General features: G+C 42.8%; 1 protein-coding gene across 3 annotated transcripts in view; it reads right to left on the reverse strand.

Moving 5' to 3' along the window:
* The window catches only part of LOC116463356 (vesicle-associated membrane protein-associated protein B/C), a 69,052-nt gene extending 47,015 nt beyond the window's left edge, over positions 1-22,037 (reverse strand). For 2 of the 3 annotated variants that reach the window (XR_004246666.2, XM_032146428.2), the window contains exon 1: positions 21,683-22,007. Coding sequence is in view for 2 of the 3 variants with exons in the window: in XM_032146428.2 (XP_032002319.1) it covers positions 21,683-21,740 (58 nt within the window). In the remaining variant the exon portion in view is untranslated. Of the gene's footprint in view, positions 1-21,682 lie in introns of all 3 variants that reach the window. The other variant, XM_032146429.2, reaches the window with a different exon arrangement.
* Positions 22,038-22,563: the final 526 nt, after the last annotated feature.

Consider the following 22,563-nt stretch of genomic DNA (forward strand, 5'->3'; position numbering starts at 1 on the left):
CATCTCTAATAAAACTACAAAAATTGACTGGGTGTGGGGGCACACACCTGTAATCCCAGCAACTTGAGGGGCTGAGGCAGGAGAACAGTTTGAACCCAGGAGGCAAAGGTTACAGTGAGCCAAGATCGCCCCACTGCACTCCAGCCTGGGTGATGGAGCAAGACTCTGTCTCAAAATAAATAAATAAATAAATAAATAAAATAAGGTGTTGATAGAATTTAAGGGAGGAAAGAACAGGAGGAGCATACAGCATTTTTAGGACAGTGAAACTGAAACTACTCTGATATTATAATGATGGATACATGTCATTATACATTTTTCAAAACCCACAGAATGTACAACACTAGAAATGAATACTAACGCAGACTATGGACTCTGGCTAACAATGACATGTCAACGTAGGTTCACCAATGGTAACCAATGTACCACTCAGTGTAGGATGTTGCCAGTGGAGGGGGTTATGATGCATGTGTGGGGTAGGAGTTACATGAGAACTCTGTGCATACTTTCTGCTCAGTTTTCTTGTGAACCTAAAACTGTTCTAAACTATATTTTTTTTTTAAAAAAGGAAGGGGAAAAAGTATTTGGTCTTTTATATTAATTCGCTGTCGGTAGTATCCTCCTTAACATTTCTAATATTAAATGTTATTGAGATTTTGAAAATATATATCTGTATTGTGTGTGTGTGTGTGTGTGTGTGTATATATATATGAATAAAGATTCTTTGTTGTGCAAAGTGATTGCTCCTCTTCTTTTTCTAGAGTTCATGAAATTCTGGTTTCACAAATACATATCCTTTCTTTGTAATTTATCTTCTGATGTAGCTACAATACTTTGAAACTCAACCTATATATGTTACCAAATAAGTTATATACCAATTTGATATATAATCTATCAGGTCTCAGTTTTCCAGATATAAGTTTAAAGTTATTAGCTTCACAACAGTTTTTTTCACTTTGCATAAAAAATGCTATTATTATTTTATACTCCTGCAAACACAAATTAGGTACAATATCTCTCCTTCTCACAGCCTCTCCAAAAAACAAGTTACCATATTTCACTTCAACTCTAAAAAGATTACCTTCTGGGAAGGTAATAATCTGTCTCCAGAAGCCTATGACTTTTGATGGATTTTGTTAAGACAATAAAAGTGTGCTTGAGGTTTCAATACAGTAGACTCTGTACGTGGGAAAAATACACTAAAATGGAGGGACACGGACATTCTAACGTAAAATCTGTTAGATATCTTATTAATATTTTTAAATTTTAACCTTTGACAGTCTATTTTCATTAAAAAGTATCCTACTGCTTTCTGCTTTCCACACCCATCTGCAGTGCACCAGTCCCCACGTTATTTCTTTTCTTGTTTATGTAAATCTTCCCCTTCTAGAATGGAAACTCCATCAACACAGACTTTTTTGTCCCTCTTGTTCATTACTGATCATCAGCACCTAGAACACTTGCAGGCATAGAACAGATGCTCAATAAATATATTTGCTGAACGAACAAATAGCCATGCCATGCTTCCATCTACTTCACACAATGGCTGTATTCTTCCTCTATGCACCCCCTGTACGCATATCCAGGCTCTGGGTGAATAAATACTGAGACTACTGCTGCTCCTGTTCCAGCATTACACCCTTTTCATCTTCTGCATAGGACATAATTTTGTTTGTTCCTTTCCTGTTTCCACATGGAGTAGGGGGCGGGACGGGGTGTCTATCCTATTCATCACCAGATCCTCCGAACTAGAACAGTGCCACAAACATAGTAAAAATGTATGCTGCATGAATACGAGACTTCCTCAGAGGTCATTGTACTCTGATTCTGCCGCATTTCCTGTAAACAGACATCTACTTCAAAACCTGGATCTGAAATCATTCTAAATTTGTGCTGCTTATATACAGGTTGAAGGTATTAAAAATGCTCACTGTGTCAATAATGCTTTCATCATAATTATTCTATGGTGATTTTTTTTAAAGTTGCTCCCTCCCTAAAAAATGAAAGATACCATACTAACAGATATTCAAAGAGAGTGATCTCTTAAATAACCATGAACTCAAGAATAAGGACACTGGAGAAGTTTTCTTAAAAATCTATTTTCTTGATCGAATTGTTAGCTCACACATTAAATCAATGCTTTAGAAACAAAAATAAAGCTTTAAAGCTTTGCAACCAATGTGTTTAAATGGCAGACATTATAGTCCAATATTCCAGCAGAAAGCCTGATTGTACAGCTCTTATTTTGAAATAACCACATAAAAACAATCCTACCCATAGACACATAACTTTCCTGAAGAACCCTTAGAATGCAGTGTTTTAAATTAATAAAGTATTCTCCTGGTATCCTCGGGAGCTAGCCAGCTACTGAGAAACATCACACCTGTTACTGCAGCAAGAGAAATCAACACCAAGAACTCTCACTGATGATGCCATCAAAGGCACACCAGAAGCCAACTTGATTGAAATAGACTATACCAGACTTGCAGGCTGCTTACTCAATTCACTAGTTTCCTAGGTCTTTCAGAGCAGAAAGAAACAAAACTCAGCCTGCCACCACCTCCACGGGTGGGAAAACTAAACTGGAAGGCATGCTATTGTAGTTTAAGAATTCCTAAGATCAAACTCAGGAAAGCTACCTGAAAAAAATATAAAGTTAGACAGTAAGGAACAGCCTGGAAAACTAAGATATTTGCAGTTTATATAACAGATAAATGACGAGAATTCAAAATATATAAAGAATTCTCTTACTTACAATAAAAATACTAAAATCTCATGAAGGAATACTATACAACTCTTTAAAAGAATGAACTAGATCTGTATTTCAACAACTGATAGGTCTCAAAAACATGTTAAGTCACCCATACACCATGACACTACATTAAGTGATCTAGAAAAAAATGGAAATAGTTCACAGTAAATTCCTCTGGGGAGTTAAAAAAAAAAAAAAAAGAGGGAGTATGAATCAGCAGATATGGAGTACAGACATGTCATAAATTATTAGTGAAGTTTTACTTCTTTTATTAAAGAAAGATTTAAAACCAGTCTTCTAACAAATTATTAACTTTTAGTTACTCCATACTGGGGTATTTATATTATCTGTATTTTTTGTACTTAAAAATTTTTTCATATACAGAAAGCTACCTGTAGTTTATGTGAGATCCAAACAAGGTTCTTTTGAAATAATTTTCTACTTGTTCAGACTTGTAAAGTTGTTGAAAACTGATAAACCAACATTGATAGTCATGCTTGTATAATTTATAAAAATCAAGGTTATCACTTAAAACATGTTTAAAGTTGCAGTGGTCTCATTAACTCAAGACAAAGACCCATGTGTACAATTCTGACAAAAGCTTCTGTATGAACTTCAAAGACTAGAAACCATCTAAATACTGTCACTACTTTCCTTTAATACACTAGATTTTTTTTCATAATAGAAAAACGGCTAAAAGGAGTATATAAGAGCTGAGGCTTCATACATTCTATCTATATCCACCACTAATATTATCGTGCGGTGGAAGATTATTCACAATGATGAATTTTACATCAGTTCTAAAAGGATCTTAGACGATTTAATAAACTGAATTTTTTCAATGCATTCTTTATCCCATTGACTAACAAACATCCAGTAATTACTCTCTACTTGAAAGACCAAAATTTCTGCTTAGTGATCACAAAAATAAACAAAAAGATAAGCAATATCCTACTGCAAATAAAATTCTATCTAAATAGAAGAGTGGCAAAACATGATTCACATTTCACACAAAGCAGGATGAGTCAAGATAGATAATATGCTCAAGTTAGGGGGATGAGTGATAAAATACCATGGGGTCCCAATTTCTCATGGTTGTAGTTGTTTTAACAGTTCAAGTGCAAAAAGTCCTATCAATAGAAGTAAAACTTCTCCAAAGTGTTCCATCTTTAGTGGAGATGACAGCACGTGAAAAAGCCTCCACACCAAAATCAACACATCCAATTCACACCAGATACAGAAGAGGGGAGAACAAGTTTAGCATTCCGCACCTTGATGATCCAACTGGAATTTTCAATCTGTGAACAATGAGAAACAGAGAACGTGGTTTATCAGTTAGTGTGTAATCTGGTCTGGTTCCTTTTCAATAAAGAACCTAAGTGGCTATACCAGTGATAAGAGATTATCAACCAGGTCAGCAGCTTCTTAAACTCAACAAGAGGCCAGGGGAAAGGCTGTGAGACTTGGATGAAAAATATTGTCTATTTTTCCCTTTCTCTGCCTTTGAAAATTATGCTCATTCTTCAAAGTTTCGCTCAAACGTCTTCTCCTTTGGAAAGGTTTACCAAATCTCTTTAGTCAGAAGAAATTACTCCTTACTGTTCTGTGTCACAACAATAAGCTGACTGCCAAATTTCTATCTGCAGCCTGGCCCTCTCCCCTGAGCTCCAGACTCAACTACCTATTTAACATCTCTCATTGCAAGTGTACTGAGCATCTCAAGTTTCTCATGTCCAAACGGCACTCTTGAGTCCCACTCTCCTCCCTCAAACTCAATGCTTCTCATCTCAGTAAAGAAACCACCACTTACCCAACTGCTTAGGCCAAAAGTGTCTCTCTTCCTCTACATTTAATCTACATTCCTCTATATTCCTCTACCTTTAATCTAGAAACCCTGTCTCTACTAAAGATACAAAAATTACTTAGGCGTGGTGGCACACGCCTGTAGTCCCAGCTACTTGGGAGGCTGAGGCAGGAGAACTGCTTGAACCGGGAGGGGGAGGTTACAGTGAGCCAAGGGAGATCACGCCACTGCACTCCAGCCTGGGCAACAGAGCCAGTCTCTGTCTCAAAAAGACTCCTGGCCGGGCGTGATGGCTCACACCTGTAATCCTAGCATTTTGGGAGGCCTGAGCTCAGGAGTTCAGGAGTTCAAGACCAGCCTGGGCAACATGGTGAAACCCTGTCTACTAAAAATAAAAACATTAGCCGGGCATGGTGCTGCATGCCTATAATCCCAGCTACTCAGGAGGCTGAGGCAAGAGAATTGCTCGAACCCAGGAGACAGACGTTGCAGTGAACCGAGATCGCGCCACTGCACTCCAGCCTGGGCGACAGAGCAAGACTCTGTCTCAAAAAAAAAAAAAAAAAAAAACCACACACACACACACACACAAAACAACTCCTGCTCAGAATCCTCTGTGGCTTCCCATCTCACAACAAAATCCAAAGTCCCTCTTGTGGCCTGCCTACCAGCAAGGCTCCTGCCCTCTTCTTTGAGCTCATCTCCTAGCAGGCCCCTCCACCACTCTAGCACAGGCATAATGACCTTGCTGCTCCTTGAACACACCAAGCTTATCATCACCTCGCACTTGCCCTTCCATCCGTCTGTAATGCTCTTCCCAAATGTCTCCATAGTTCACACACTCATTTTATATAGGTCTCAGTTCAAATATCACCTTCTCAGGTAAATGACCTACCCTAATCACCCTACTTAAATGACCTTCCCTAATCACCCTACTTAAAATTGAATCCATTCCCAAATCCCTTTATCTTGCACTGTTTTTAGTTGTTTTTTTTCCCCATTTATCACCTACTGCCTGACACCACAGCATATATATTTTCTGTTTTTATTTAATGTACACCTTCCCCACTAGAAGATGAGCTCCGCGAGGTAAAAGTTTACTCATCTCGGCCTCTCAGCAATGTTTGGCACGCTACAGGTACTCAATAAGTAACCCATGAAGAGAATGGTTCAGGTGCTGTGCTAGGCTCTCAAGCTGGAGAGAGAAACAGGGCACTGCAGCTCCCACCCAGAATACACAGAACAATCTTGGGGTCCATCCAGAATTAATGAATCAGAATCTCTAGGACTGAGACTCCATAATGATTTTTTCTTTTTAAAAAATTATCAAATGTGACGTTAGCTCATATTTAACAGTACCAATCTATTCTAAGCACTTTACATGTGTTAATTTGTATCCTCCTAACATACCCCAGAGGGAGAAATTTGAGGCACAGAGAGATTAAACACATCACTGAAGGACATATGACTTTCAGATGGCAGATCTAGGGTTCACACTCTTAACTCCTGGGCAGTATACTACCTCTAACTGCATTGGACACTGTATGAAAGGTAATCTATAAAGCATCCTATCAAAAGGGGAGGGTGAGGAGCACAGGGAACTGATCAATGAGGCAAGCCCTGGAGTCTGAAAAGCAGATAATGCAAAGTACACTTTGAGCTGCAGGGAACTTGGGTGAAAGTACAGTGTGATAAAGCTACAAGGGGCTTCTGGGGGCATCACATGGCTGAAGAGGAAGGGGTACGAGACGGGTGAAAGCAGCTGAGGCTGGGAAGATGCAGTGTGGCCTGACTCTGAAGAGTTTTGCTGCTGGCCTAAGAATTTGGGCCACGAACCTATCCATAAGACCTAGAGAGCCAGTGAATGTGTTTAAACCAAGAAATGATATCAAATTTCAATGTTTAGAAAAATACCTCTGGAAACTGTATAAAGGATAGTCCAAAGGGTAAGAGAAGCAGGTAGAAAAATGAGAGAGAGAAAGTTGAGACACGGTGCTACTACAATAGTCTGGAAGGGAAAGGACCTATACTCAGGATATGATAGCAGAATACAAAGAAACAAAAGGTCATAGAAGACGCTGCTGATTTAAATGGACTGAGTAGATGTGAAAGGTTACGGAAAATGGGGAGCAAAAGACAAGTTTAGGATTTCCAGCTTGCCAACTTGGTGCAAGGGCCACTCCCAACATCCAGAAGCCACAGTCAGTGGGGATAAGAGGATAAACGGTAAATACAGTGTGGAACATGCTGAGTTTGAGGTGTTCTCATGACAACCAGATAGACAGGGATGTCCAGTAGGCTGACAGATCAAAAGATCTGCTTGGAGATATAGATTTGGAAGTTTTCTGTGCAGAAGTGGAAGATGAAGGCATTATTAATGAGACAACATACAGAGAATTGTTAAATTGAGAAGACTGAAGCCAGAACCTGAGAAACCTCAACATCCAGTAAAAGAGATGATAAAGAGGCGGACAGTTCATCAGAAAAGTCAAAGACAAGTATCACAGAGAGAAACCTGGGGAACTAAGAAGGGTTTGAGTGGAGGGGTGAGGTCTGATGAAAGAAGAGTGAAGGTATCAGAAACTGAGATTCACCACTTCCCCAAAACTAGCTGTGATAGAAGACTGGGCATTTGCTTAAGCGGGGAAGATCTAGAAAACAAGATTTCTTTTTAGGAAGGGGCAACTTAAGCATGTTTGTAGGCACAAGGAAGGAATCAAGTACAAGAGAAATGTGAGACAGCAGTAATAGGCTAACGATGCAAAACACTGCTAAGTGATGGGAAAGGAATTGGGTAAAAGAACACACACCTAAGAGGTAGTCCTGACTCTCTGAAATAGAAGAGGAGGATAAGTAAAAACATAAGTTTCCACAAGAGAGAATAGTAACCAGCATTTAGTGGAAAATCTTCAAATATTTTCTGAGCAAAATGTACTGTGTCTACATCAATCGGCTGTACATAATGGGCCCTGCCGATAGCCTTCATTACTCTTCACCACTGAAAGTCTTCTCTTTTTCCCCCCTCTCTCCTTTCTCAGCTTTGTTTTTGTTTTTGAGACAGAGTCTTGCTCTGTCACCCAGAGTGGAGTGCAGTGGCATAATTTTGACTCATTGCAGCTTCCACCTCCTGGTTTCAAGTGATTCTCATGCCTCAGCCTCCTGAGTAGCTGGGATTACAGGCATGCACCACCACACCAGGTTAATTTCTGTATTTTTAGTAGAGATGGGGTTTCGCCATATTGCCCAGGCTCATCTCAAACTCCTGGCCTCAAGTGATTCGCCTGCCTCGGTGTCCCAAAATCCTTGGATTACAGGCATGAGCCATTGCGCCTGGCCTCTCCTTTCTCAGCTTTCTCCTAAACACCAACCCTTCCTCGCCTATGCCTTAGATCCAGAGACCATTAACTCCCTGGGAAACTGCCATGCACCATGCACTGTGCTGTGCTAGGCACTGGGATCTGGGGAGAAGAGACACAATCTAAAAAAAAGAAAAAAAAAAAAAGAAGGGGCTTGCTGACTAATAGCAGAAGGGAGTCACGTATCACGTTGCCAATGACAACATGCTGTGACATGTGTGGGAGCCAGAGGAACAGATACAATGTGAGTGAAGAATGTCAGGAAAGTGACCTTGAAGAAGTGAAGCCCGTGCTGAGCTTCAAAGGTAAGCAGGGGGAAGCCGCGAAACAAATGAGGAAAAGGAATCAACTAATTTTTAGTGGTGGAAACAGCTAAAAGCTGTTACTTTATGACTACATACAGGGTAAGTCATGATACAGAGTATGCCAAAGCCCCATGGCCAAAGAGAACTAAAAGGCTGAAACACAAGCATGAGGAAAGACGATGCTGGAAAGATGGGCAGGGCAATGTGGGGAGAGTGCAACAAGTATCAATAATTTTCCAGGTTTTGTTAAAGAATTTAAACTTTATTTTTGGCAACAGGAAGACATCTAATGATTGTGAGCAAGCAAGAGATATGCTCAGATTTGCATCTTTGCAAACCATCTTTGAAAACCACATCGGGGTGGAAAGAAAGAGAAGACTCAGACAAGAAGACCAGTTAAGAGGCTATTACAGTTGCGGGAGAAAACGGGGCAGCCATAGAGGGAATGGGGAAGAAGGGACAGAATTGAGTCATAGACTCTCTGAGTTGGTCAAATGCATGAATGTAGGTACCATTCAATGAGACAGTAAGAAGGGGAGGTTTGGAGGAAAAAATGAAAAGGTGGTATAGAGTTCAGCTTGGGTCATGCTGCATTTAAAGTACTGCAGCCTTTTATATGGGCTTGGGTCAGGCCCGGGTTCACATGTAAGTGACGTTAGAAGCTAAGGGTACTGGTAAAAGAGTTCCGCAAAGGGGAGAAGGGAAGACACAGAGAGAGCAAATCTGAGCAAAACAGGGAAAGGAGAAGAGGGGGAGAAGGTGAACGTGTAACCCTGAGCATTACCAACCGGACTGCATGATGAGTGGGCAAAATTGGCCACATGGGCAGAAGAAAAGCAGAGAGAGCAACGAGGGAGGTCAAGAGAAGAGTGTCAACGAGCAGGATGACAACAGGGGCCAAATGGTAGTGAAGACTGAACATGCAATGGGAGATGTAGTGATGAAGCAATGATTGAGCTCCCGGGCAGTGACTAGAAGTGAAGAACAGAAAGAAAAAAGACAGGAAACTATGTTTTCCAGAAGCTTACCATGACAAGAAGGAAAGTGAAAGGAGTAGCTAGACAGGGCAAAAAGGACTGACAACAGTTTTTCTTCTTTAAAGGTGGAAGGGACAATACTCAGATGTTTAATGAAAATGACTAATGGCCAAGCACTATTCTCAGTGAGTGCTAGGTATGTAAAGAAAGAAAAAGAAACAATCTGGCTTTGAAAGAGAAAGGCAACAAAAGCATTCATTCTGAAAATAATAATAAAAAGATCCAAATGAGCCGACCAAGTGGTCTCTGGATTTCTCTAGACGACTGCTCATGTTTCTTCCACCTTTCCTCTGAGCGAGGTTAGAGGTGAACTATGCACTAAGATGGGATCCTCCTGCCCGCAAATTACATGAAAAGTTTTGATTGTGTGCATCTGCACATTCTCTCAAGAGTAAGCCATGGCTTTCCTTCATCCAATTAGTAAAGCACTGCCTGACTTTACAAAGGTCAGAAGCACAAATTTAGATTTTCAGAGGAGTCCATCAGGATATATTTATATGCCAACAAATCAATTCAACCAACAGATTGAGAACTCAAATAAGCCTCCACAAGGACAAACCTCCAGTTTTTCAGCAAATTTCTCTTTTTATTCTTGTGTATGCTTCTATTTCAAATGATCATAGCAAACACTGAAAAGATGACCAAATCCAGGGTTGTATCCTTCTTTGGAGTACTAGGAAAAGAAAACAACAATAAGAAGAGAATGTAGTCTATGTAGTCTACTCAGAAATAGTAAAACAAAAACCTATAGGAGCTTACATTCTAGCAGCCAAAGCCAAGCAATAAGTAAATGAAGCACATAAAGAATAAAACAAAACGTTAAAGTGACATACAATTCGTACAATAAGAGGTGATACAGAAAAAACTGGATCAGAGTCCAAGAATACTCAGGAAAGGTTAATATAAGTAGTGAGCTTTCAAACAGGAACAAGAGGTTTCATTAATTAAATATTCAGGAGCCCATAGGAACAAAGTACCAGTAGGTGCTGTGGGAAATACAAGCTGGTTCCTGTCCTCAAGGGGCTTTCCATCTCTCTTCTTCAGCTAAAATAAACTTAAGTTCTCAAGCTTAGAGCTGGAAGGACCACCTAGAGGTACTGAGTTCAAGCCTCCTCACATCACAGAGGAGGAAAGCAAAGCTAAGGAGGTTAGCCCAAGTGCCTCTAGGTGACAGCAGGGCTAGGAATCACAGACTCCCTTTGTAATGCAAAGCACACAGGCTTGGGAGGCTGGAAGACCCGGATACAAATTCACATTCTGCAAAGTCTTCGCAACGGCCTTCTGCAAAGGCCTCTCATCTCTAAAATGGAGATGGCCATAACACTGATTTCTCGAGTATGTACCATTCCATTTCTTCCCTTTTTCTACTATATTGTAAATGTTGAGTGATGGAACTAAAAGACTAAAATAGTACCCAGTTAACCCAGAAATGCATAGTTTGCACAACAGGTATTGAGGACATGAAAGACTCGGAGTAGAGAGTGGGGTGGTGGAAGGGAAGGTACAGTTGATAGTATCAGCACAGAATTTTCAACACTAATAAACAAATAGCTCACAATAAGAAGTGATCAAGTTAGGACAGAAGTTCTTAGGGGGAAACACAGAATTCGTAGAAGGTTTTTTTTTTTTTTTTTTTTTTTTTTTTTTTTTGAGACAGGGTCTCACTCTCAGCCCAGGCTGGAGTGCAGGACTTTTCTTTTTTTTTTTTTTTTTTGAGATAGGGTCTCACTCTCAGCCCAGGCTGGAGTGCAGAGGTACAATCTCAGCTACCTGCAACCTCTGCCCTCCTGGGTTCAAGCGATTCCTGACCCTCAGCCTCCCGATTAGCTGGGATTACAGGCATACACCACCAAGCCTGATTAACTTTTGTATTTTTAGTAGACAGCGGTTTCACCATGTTGACCAGGCTGGTGTCAAACTCCTGAGCTCAAGCGATCCACCGATCCACCCACCCCAGCCTCCCAAAGCTGGAATTACAGGTGTGAGCCACCGTGGCTGGCAAAAGATTAAAAGTCAGTCACAGTCATTCTAATGTCCCAGAGCAACTACACTTTACGTAAGAGGTGCCAAACAGACAATTACAAGACTACAATTATAATAAGGCACTTTTTCTTTCTTTTTCTCTCTTTTTTTTTTTTTTTTTTTTTGAGATGGAGTTTTGCTCTTGTTTCCCAGGCTGGAGTGCAATGACACGATCTCGGCTCACTGCAACCTCTACCTCCCCAGCTGAAGCGATTCTCCTGCCTCAGCCTCCCAAGTACCTGGATTACAGGCATGCACCACCATGCCCGGCTAACTTTTGTATTTTTAGTAGAGATGGGGCTTCACTATGTTGGTCACGCTGGTCTCGAACTCCTGACCTCAGGTGATCCACCCACCTCAGCCTCCCAAAGTGCTGGGATTACAGGTGTGAGCCACTGTGCCCGGCCTTTTCCTTTATTTTTCTATCCCATTTCTCTTTCAAGCCTCTTTCTCTAGTCTCACTCCTCCTCTCATCTTCCTAACAACATAATAAATAATAAATAAGAAAGCCAAGGGCACACCCCCACTTATCTTTTAAGGGAAGAAACACAGCCAGCATAATGACAAAAAAAAAAAAAAAAAAAAAACCATAGCCTTTGCGATCAGACAGATCTTGATTCAAATCCCAGCTCCAACCCTCAGTCAGGTTGATAACTTGGGTTAATAACTTCAGGATCATAACTGTACCCACTTCCTAGGCTTGCATTAAGAATTAAATAAATGAACGCTTAGAAAAATGGCAAGCACACAGTATAAGCTCGCCAACTCACATATCTCAAATGCCATCTTCCCTGTGAGATCGAACACCCAAAGGAGAATTAACACAGCTTTTTCTAAGTTCTCAATAAGGACAGGCCATAAATATCTTGTCCCCATTTTCCCTCCTTGTCTCCCAATACCCAGAGGCTGGAAACTTTAAGGGCTAGGCCTTCCTCCCAGGTCCCTAATGCAACTTAGTGCCTGGCCCACAGGAAGCTTTCAGTATGTGGTAACTGAACCAAATCTCAATCAGAGTCATGTTCAATTCCCCCAGAAGGAGTCATCTGTCTATAAAGAAAACCTCAAAGGATCTGCAAAGGGCAGAAACTCAAAATAGCTCTAATTTGGACAATCAACTATTATGTACAGACAATCCCCGACTGGTTTGACTTGCGACTTTTCAATTTTACAATGGTGTGAAGCCATCACAATTTTGACATATTTTGAATTTTGATCTCTTCCCAGGCTAGTAATATGCAGTACATGAGATATCCAATACTTTATCATACAATAGGCTTTGTGCTAGATGACTTTGTCCAACTGGAGGCTAACTTAAGGGTTCTGAGTATGTTTAAGGTAGACAAGGCTACGATGTTGGGTAGGTTAGGCTGTATTTAATATGTTTTCAACTTATAATATTTTCAACTGACAATGGGTTTCTGAGGACGTAACTCCGCTGTAAGGTGAGAAGCATCTGTAAGAGATCATTATATCCATGCATGTCTCTAAATCCCTTCTTATTCAATTCATATGCCTGGCATATCATCGTCTTGGGAAATGATGACTTCCCAAAGTGTACCTCATACAGAGTGAAACAGCACTTTTTAATCACCTTAAGTTTACCTCTTTGAACAACTGAGAGAAGTCTCTAGTTTATTAACTCACCCTTATTTGTTTCTCTGTCCAAGGCAATGGCTGGTCAGGAGCATGCAGAACTAAAGGTTTTGTAGCAACACTTATAAAGTTTAAGGTGGCACTGCTAAAGATCATTTATTTTAGACATTCCTATCTTAATAAGTGCCCTTTACAACTTCTTGAATTCCCACACTACAAACCTGCAAGCCTATGAAATCTCTACCACACACAAGCTTTGCCCTGCCTTCCAAAGACTGGATAGCAGAAGGACAAATTACTCACAAGTTAATGTGTTTTTTTTGTTTTTTTTTAAGACAGAGTTTTGCTCTTGTTACCCAGGCTAGAGTGCGACGGTGGGATCTCGGCTCACCACAACCTCCACCTCCCAGGTTCAAGCGATTCTCCTGCCTCAGCCTCCCAAGTAGCTGGGATTACAGGCATGAGCCACCATGCCCAGCCTAATGCTTTCTAAATATATAGAATCACGAAACCATCAGAATCTGATATAAAAGTGAATATTCACAAGAGAAATCAAGCATTCTTTGGAGTCATCTGTCTGAACTTTTTTAAAAGTAGGGCAAGAAATCCCTCCTAAAAAATTCACAGGGAATAGCTCTTAATGAATTGATGTTCTTAAGAAATTGTCCTGACAGCTATTAATACTTCATTAATGGTTTTACATTCTCTGCCTCCCTCTCTCAAGAACAAACCCCTTTAGGAGTTAACTCTAATGAGCTGATAGTGGTATAAGGGAAAGTACAAGGCTTCGCCTGTGCCACCATTTACTAGTGCAGCCTCATCCAGCGGAAAGTTACCTAGCCACTGACTAAGTCATCTCATATGATTGTTACACAGATTAAACAGTAACATAAATATGGCAAAACACCTCTTACCACAGTTCCTAAACTGTGTGGCCCTATCTTCTGGAATTAAAGTATTTATCCAGGCCGGGCACGGTGGCTCACGCCTGTAATCCCAGCACTTTGGGAGGCCGAGGCGGGCGGATCACGAGGTCAGGAGATCGAGACCACGGTGAAATCCCGTCTCTACTAAAAATACAAAAAGTTAGCCGGGCGCGGTGGCGGGCGCCTGTAGTCCCAGCTATTCGGAGAGGCTGAGGCAGGAGCATGGCGTGAACCCGGGAGGCGGAGCTTGCAGTGAGCCAAGATCGTGCCACTGCGCTCCAGCCTGGGTGACAGAGCGAGACTCCGTCTCAAAAAAAAAAAAAAAAAAAGTATTTATCCTCTAGAAATGTTTGTTCTTTCTTTACCTTTCTTTACCCTTATATTGCAAAATGTATGTCAGCCACTGCTTTTAACTCCAGACCCAACCCAACGGGGTGTTGGGGGGCACATTTCACCACTCACAAATATGACCACTCCCAGATCCTTAGGTTCTATTTTCAATTTCCCTCCATTCTCTGAGCACCCTTCAGCCTTTCAAGACAACTCAAGGAACTTAGAGCTCTAAACCACATCACAAGGAAGTAATTCAAATCTAGGTAAATGGTCTAGGGGTACATCCCATTGTCTTAAAGTACAAGCTAAAAGATGAAAAACACTGCAGTCTCAATCTACCCCTAAAACATTTATTGCCCTAGTCTCCACTTCCCAGATGGGCAAAGGCTGAAGGAGGCTATTGAAATGCCAACAGTGTAGTAATTGAAACACATTACAGGTATCGGCGAATGTGCCCCACCGCAACACGAGATGGGCATGCACACACACACACCCCAAAAGCCTGAAGACATCACTTGACACAGGTGAAAATACTAACATGCTAACCAAAGGTCAATATTAGCCCTTCTGAAAGGATGAAGGAAAACTCCAAGAAAGCGTTTCTATAGCTTTACAGTTCTATGCAATAAAAAATGTTATTAAAAGAAAGTATTCCAAGGTTTTCTCATGGGACTATGCCACTTTCTCAACTGCTTCCCAACCCCCAAACCCCCATGCAAGGGGGGTTTGTCTTTGTCTACAAACAAAGACAGTGTTTGTAGACATCAATAGCTTGTTAAAAGGATGCCCTTAATATTTTGAAAAATATCCTAGAGATATTATTTTACCACATTCAGTTATTTGTTTTTTAAATAATCCTCAAGTGACTGTCAAGTTTAGTAACTTTGTTTCCATAACAAAGCTCTTTAAACAACTCTTCCTTGTGTAAAGCCGGCTGCCCACGTCTGTCAGGTAAGAACTTCAAAGAACGCACATACCCACTGAGCAAGGCCAAAGCAATCCTGGATATGCTATGCTGATAACAGCCTGAAAGGGGCCTAAAATGATAGAAAAAAACAAGGATGCCAGTCTGGAAACCATAATGCAACTTTGTTTTTAACACAATCCTCAGTGCAAAATAACTGCAAAAGGCTTTTGTTTTATTTTACTAAAGACATTCTATGGCAACCTTGTCTTGACTAATGGAACTCAGCACTCTTTGTATTAATCTTTCTTGTCATCTAGGTGAAAGCTGTGCTCATTTGTCCCAAATCATGATCATCCTTTAGACAGCAAATTTTTCAAAAAAGTGGGGATATATAAGACACTCTTGGCCTGGCGCAGTGGCTCACGCCTGTAATCCCAGGACTTTGGGAGGCCAAGGTGGGCAGATCACGAGGTCAAGAGATCGAGACCATCTGGCCAACATGGTGAAACCCCGTCTCTATTAAAAATACAAAAATTAGCTAGGCGTGGTGGCACGTGCCTGTAGTCCCAGCTACTCGGGATGCTGAGGCAGGAGAATCGCTTGAACCCAGGAGGCGGAGGTTGCAGTGAGCCAAGATAGCGCCATTGCACTCCAGCCTGGCAACAGAGCAAGACTCTATCTCAAAAAAAAAAAAAAAAAAGACACTTTTGGAGATAATGCTTTATGTAAAAATTCAAGTTTCGGTTCTAAAAATCAAGCCTAGGGGTGGTATTTGAGTGATAACCAATATAATATACTCCCTTGACTCTTCCCCTAATTTTCAACTACTTAGCGATAATAACACAGGGTCAAAGTTCTCAGTATTCAGCCTTCAGCATTTGAAGGAAACATGCATACAATTTTAATAAATAAAAGATAGTGTTAATGTTTAATAAGCATCAATTTCAGACTAATTATTTTCGTAAATCCACACCTGGATGAAAAGCTCCCAGGTAATTATGAAGATAACGGTGATCTATGTCACAACCACTCACATTAAGGAAACATCATTGCTTTACAAATATAAGCACATGGTCAAGAACTATACATTTTTTCCCCTCAGGAGTTAACTGTGAAGAAAAAGTAGTGAATAGGTGGATAAAAGAAAGTTAACTTCCAGTCCACATTTTTCTCCCAGGAACAAGATTTCAGAAGTAAATGGTACTATCTATGAAGATTTAAGTTTGACTCAAGTTTAGTAAGTTTAATGCCGCTTTTGATAAGCAAGCTACTTAATAATTAAATAAATGAAGATAATCTATTCAGGGTGGATCTAAACCACTACCATGAAGAATCTTCAGCACATGGCTGACACTTTGTTGTACTGTAAAACACAGTCTGCTCTATGTGATCACGAAATGTTAAGAAAATCAGTGCTATGCTAAAGCTAAAGAATTAATGTTGTACTTGGCATCTGAAAGATAATTACTGCACTGAATGAACTATATCCACAGGGCTTTAGATTTTTTAACTTCCTAAACAATCTTAAATTACACATCAACTTGAAGGGCTGAACTAAAGAGTCTAAGCCAGCTTTTCCTATACAAAAAAACAAAACAAAACAACGTCCTTAAACCATCATTTAGCGTGTCCAAGTTTCTATTTTCTCCCAAAAGTGGTACTCAACTACACTGATTCATTGGTGCCCTCCCATCTGATATCCCTACTAATGGCAGGACTATCTAAGACTTCTTGAAGGCCATTGGTTCAGTCAAGGAATAAAGCAAAAGTAAATGCATCCACAGTTATGTTTAAATCTTAACCGGCTGGGTGCAGTGGCTCACAACTGTCATCCCAGCACTTTGGGAGGCCGAGGTGGGTGGATCACCTGAGGTCGGGAGTTCGAGACCAGCCTGACCAACATGGAGAAATCCTGTCTCTATTGAAAGTACAAAATTAGCCGGGCATGGTGGCGCATGCCTGTAATCCCAGCTACTCGGGAGGCTGAGGCAGAAGAAGTGCTTGAACCCAGGAGGCAGAGGTTGCGGTGAGCCAAGATCGCATCATTGCACTCCAGCCTGAGCAACAAGAGCCAAACTCCATCTCAAAAAAAAAAAAAAAAAAACCTTAACCTAGTGAGGATGGACGTTCAACAGACCATTTCCATGTGACGGTATCATTGCTAGGGGAATGGGCTAGGATATAAAGAATGATCTAGAGTCCTGAACAATGACCAAAAAATATATGACATACTATTTACCACAGATGGACTCTCATGGAAGGGGAGGGAGAAGGGAATGAAAGAAGAGCGCTATATAATGCCTTGAAAGTGACTCATTCGGAAAGCTCTCTTTGAGCTGGACAACAAGTGGGATCTCAGAGTGAGGAGATGGCAAGGAAACGATTAGGACTCGGACGAACTGAGATCAACAGAAAGAGTGACAATTTTAAAAAACTCCTATGACTTAGTGAAAAAGACAAAAAGAAATATAAAACACACACTTAGGCTGGGTGCAGTGGCTCATGCCTGTAATCCCTGCACTTTGGGAGGCCGAGGAGGGAGGAATCCTTGAGGCCAGGAATTCAAGACCAGCCTGGGCAACATGGCAAGACTCTATCTTTACAAAAAAATTTAAAAATTAGCCAGGAATGGTGGCACCTGTAGTCCTAGCTACTATGGAACCTGAAGCAGGAGGATCTCTTGAGCCCAGGAGTTTGAAGCTACAGTGAGCTATGATGGCACCACTGCCCTCCAGCCTGGGTGACAGAGCAAGAAAGACCCTGCCAAAAAACAAAAACATTTACTCTCTCAGAAAGATACCCCTAGTCTGAAAGAGCTTAATGTTCACCCACGAAAAATATCTCATGAAAATCAACCTTAAGTCTAGGCAAATCCTCCTGTGTCATGCTTCTTTCAGGAAGCCACCAGGCTTTCTCCTTTTGATATTTATGATGCAGCATAGTACTTCCTATAAAAGTGCATAAGGTCATATAAATTTGCGTTTTTTTCTTCTGTAACATCCTTAAATTTAACATACCACACAAAATTCCCAAGATTAAAGAGTCTGACAATATACAATCCCATACGATCAACTTAGGCTGCATTTAAAACATAATTTTTCCAGCCGGGCGCGGTGGCTCACGCTTGTAATCCCAGCACTTTGGGAGGCTGAGGCGGGCGGATCACGAGGTCAGGAGATCGAGACCACGGTGAAACCCCGTCTCTACTAAAAATACAAAAAAATTAGCCGGGCGTGGTGGCGGGCGCCTGTAGTCCCAGCTACTCGGAGAGGCTGAGGCAGGAGAATGGCGGGAACCCGGGAGGCGGAGCTTGCAGTGAGCCGAGATTGCGCCACTGCACTCCAGCCTGGGCGACAGAGCGAGACTCCGTCTCAAAAAAAAAAAAAAAAACAACAACAACAACAACAACAAAAAAAACATAATTTTTCCTTTGAATGGGCATTTTAGTTATTACCTTCTCAAGTAAAGTTAGCTCAGAGGTTCATCTAGGTGAACCACCAGAAATCAGAGTCGTCACCCTGAGTAACCTGGAAGAAACCAGTTAAGTGTGCCATTTCTCATCCTGAAATGAATTATCTCTAAGTAAGTCAGAGTATTCGGTCTCTATTAATTGTACTGTCTTAGCATTCAGCTTAAAACAAACAAACACACCTCATGATGTCGTTTAAGAACACACACAGATGTCTCTTCTAAAGTTATGAGCCAGAGGCCTTCAACAATTTGGTACCACTTCTCTTGGACCACTTCCCCAGCAAAAATATCCAGTGACTTTGGCATAATTACTTTGGCCAATCCAGGGCCAGAATGATCGCTATTCTCTGCCACACCTTTCAGGTACAGAAGTGATGAAACCACTTAAGTGGTTAAGTGGTTGTCTAATCTCTGTATAGTACTATGCACTTACAAAGCCGCTAACAGCCATGTCATTCCTTCTAAACACTTTCTACAAGAGGCAACGTGGACATGAGCATCATCCCCATTGACCGAAGAATGACCCCAGGCTTTGAGGAGTGAAGTGGCGTAAGGTCACACATCTTTCAGTAAAACAATTGAACAAAATCTTAAATTTTCTCAAATGAGTGCCTCTTTCCATAACATCATATTAGACAACAGAGTCTGTACTGGGATTTCGAGGTTTTCAGAAAGTTAATGCAAGGAAGGACTGCTCAAGGAGAAGCAACACAATTTTAACTTGGACACTGGCTGCATCTATGCATAAAGGAACTGAGATCTGACTCTTGTCTACTCACCAGCCTTGTCTCCCATCTTGCCAGGCAACCACAACAAATGTTCTTTGTTGCTGTCATTCAGAACCACTAGTGGTGGCCGGGCTCACGCTTGTAATCCCAGCACTTTGAGAGGCCAAGGAGGGCGGATCACTTGAGGTCCTGAGTTTGAGACCAGCCTGGCCAACACAGTGAAACCCCATCTCTACTAAAAATACAAAACTTAGCCAGGCGTAGTGGCACATGCCTGTATGTAATCCCAGATATTCAAGAGGCTGAGGCAGGAGAATCACTCGAACCTGGGAGGCAGAGGCTGCAGTGAGATGGCGCCTCTGCACTCCAGTCTGGGTGACAGAGTGAGACCTCTATCTCAAAAACAAAAAACAAACAAACAAAAAACTACTAGTGGCATCCCAAAGGAGCCCAGTCATCTCAGGGTTTGTGCCTCTGCGCATGCAAATTCCTGTCTGAAATGTTCCCCACCCTTTCCTTCTTTGAGCCTTCTTCTACTCGACTTTTATAACTGAGCTCAAATGACACCTCTTTCAGGAGTTGACCTCCTCAATGCTCCTGGAGCACTCTGGACTACCCTACATCATTGTCCTGTCCTGGCTGTTATTCTCACCTGCCCCCTTCCCTAAAGTACTGGGAGGAGGTTGAGGGAAAATGGGAGAGTACAGCTGATATGACTTGGCTTCTCCGGGTATCTGACACACAGATCAGGTACTCAGTACACGTTTGTGGACTAACCGAATGAACCCACCAATTCTCAGGAGAAGTCAAGCCAGGCCTCCCAAACAGAGAAAGAACTTCAGACAACTCAAGTGGAAACTATGGCTCACTATTTTCACTTTAGCTACCTGGACTCCTTTCCCAATCTGGCATCCCCAGAAGGCCATGAGAACATCATGAAAGCTCAAGTACTATCCTGGAATTACAATCCACAGTAGGTTTGGTGGGGTTTTTCGGTTTTTTCATTTTAATTGGAAAGCCTTTGGTTCTCTGTAAATTCAGTTATTTCACATTGTTCACTCGGAAGGCAAAGTGACAGCCACCATTCTGGAGTATTTCCCAGCGATCAGACAGCATAACGGTTAAGAGCGTGAACTCTGAAGTCTGGGTTCAAATGTACCATTTGCCAACTGGTAACTTTGGGTAAGTTACCCTACACTACTTCCCAATAGGACATATAAACTGGAGAGCCTCTGGCCATTCATTCCATCATAAATACCAACTGAGCATCTACTGTGAGCCCGGTGCTAGCGATATAGTGGAGACCTGGCCTTCCAATCTAAAGTACACTTCCATGGAGTCAGACTGTTCCATTTCCTACACAGCACTTAGCACTATCTGCAGTGATCTTGTGTGCTGGTTTGTCTGTACTCTTCGGAAGGTAAGCTCTACGAGAGCAGAGGCCTTGTCTGTCTTGTGCATCCATCACCTCCCCAGAGCCTTCCACATCACTGGATACACGCAAAAAGAAGGAATGAGTATGTCAGACAAGAACCTTTTACCTCGTGGCCCTGGTGAAGGTAGGAAAAAAAAAAAAAAAAGAAGAAGAAGTAACAACATAGAAAACACAAAGGCACAAATTACAGAGGTAATACTATCTGGGAGAAACCAGGGTCACGGCTTCCCATCACCGCAGGTGTTGCTCCAGGCAGCTCTGAGGAGAAAAAGGATCCCAGCACCCCGGCAGCCTCCCTGAGCCGCATCCAGGAGACAGCATGAGGGAGGCAGTGAAAGGAAAATGGGCCCAATCCCATCAGAAGTCCTGAGGAGGTTCATTTGTTGGTTCAACATGTTCATTTGTTGGTTCAACAGATATTTATTTACTAGGCGTATAATGTGTGCTGGGTACACAGCAGCGAACTGACAGCCTGTCCTCATGCAGCTTCCCTTCTAGTATTGAAACAGTGATTTGGGGTATGAAAAGTGCCGTGCTGACCACAAAACAGCGACGGAATAGGGAATGACAGCAGGTGTGCACGGTGGGCTGGGTGGTCACAGCAGGCCTCTCTGAGCAGGTGACACCTCAACTAAGCCCCGAGGTCAACATTGTCACAGAGCAGGGGAAGAACCTTCTAGGCAAAGGCAGCGGTGGAGGCTCACACTAGAGAGGATCACAAACTGGTAAGTTACAAGCAAAGTGACAAGTGCCTCGAAGGCAAGTCCCAGGAGGCTGGGGGTCGTGGAGGAGGCGCAGGCCCCGGCTCCCGCACCAGCCCTCTCGGGTCCCGGCCACTCCGGGCAGTTCTGGGGCGCGCGGCGAGCGCCAAGGCCCGGCCCGGCCTCGCCGCCCCCCGCCACAGCGCCGTCGGGGTGGGGACGAGGGCCGACGTCACCCGCCGCGCCGGGCTCCGTCCCTCCAGCACTGGGGCGGGGGCCGCGGGCAGGAAGGTGGCGGCCTCTGGGGCTTACCTCGGAATTTGAGCTCGTGCTGCGGCTCGAGGCTCAGGACCTGCTCCACCTTCGCCATGTTCCTTAGCGGCGGAGCACCTTTGGCGGGGAGACCCCTGAGAGGTCACCGGGGCGGGAAGCGTTAAGGCTGCGCCCGCTTTAAGTTTTACAAAAAGGCGGGGACCTGTCGGGGCACGGGCGGGGGTCTTCTAAGGGGTGCGCGCGCTGGCGGGGGGTCGGTCTACGCGGTGCAGGCGCAGGGGCGGAGGGCGAGGGCGAGGCCGCGGTGCCCGGCGAGCTGACGGCACGCACGCACGCACGCACGCAGAGACGTACACACGCACGCACGCAGCAGGCTGGCCCGCTCGGGCAGCGGGAAGCTGCGGCCTGCGCCGCCGGCTCCAGGGGCGGGGACTAAAGCTGCGCGCGTGGAGCCCCTCCCGGGACAGTGCGCAGGCGCGGCACAAGCCACGGGGCGGGACTGCGGGGCAGCAAGGGGCGGGGCTTCGGGCCGCTCAGGAGGCGGGGTCTGTAGTCCAACTATGACAGCCACCGCGAAAACTATTAAGGGCACGCTGGGGGCCAGCCTCGTGTTAAGTGCTTTATTCAATAATAACAATTAGAATAAACTTCCACTTTTCTCTTGCTTATGTAGTGTCAGGCACTGTTAGAGACTCTGAATAATAGTGAAAGTACTTAGTATAACTATAATGTTTATGGGTGAGTGATATGGGCTAGGCACTGTGACGTCTTGTAAATGATAATTATAAATATAATAAACTACCAATTATTGCTTATTTATTTTGTATCACTCTGCTGAATGCTTCCAATAACAACAGCAACTACAATAAATACAAGCTACCCTACATTAAATGTTTACTATGCAACTGGCACTGTGCTGA

Source organism: Hylobates moloch, unplaced genomic scaffold (genome assembly GCF_009828535.3).
Source record: "Hylobates moloch isolate HMO894 unplaced genomic scaffold, HMol_V3 SCAFFOLD_34, whole genome shotgun sequence".
Lineage (NCBI taxonomy): Eukaryota > Metazoa > Chordata > Mammalia > Primates > Hylobatidae > Hylobates > Hylobates moloch.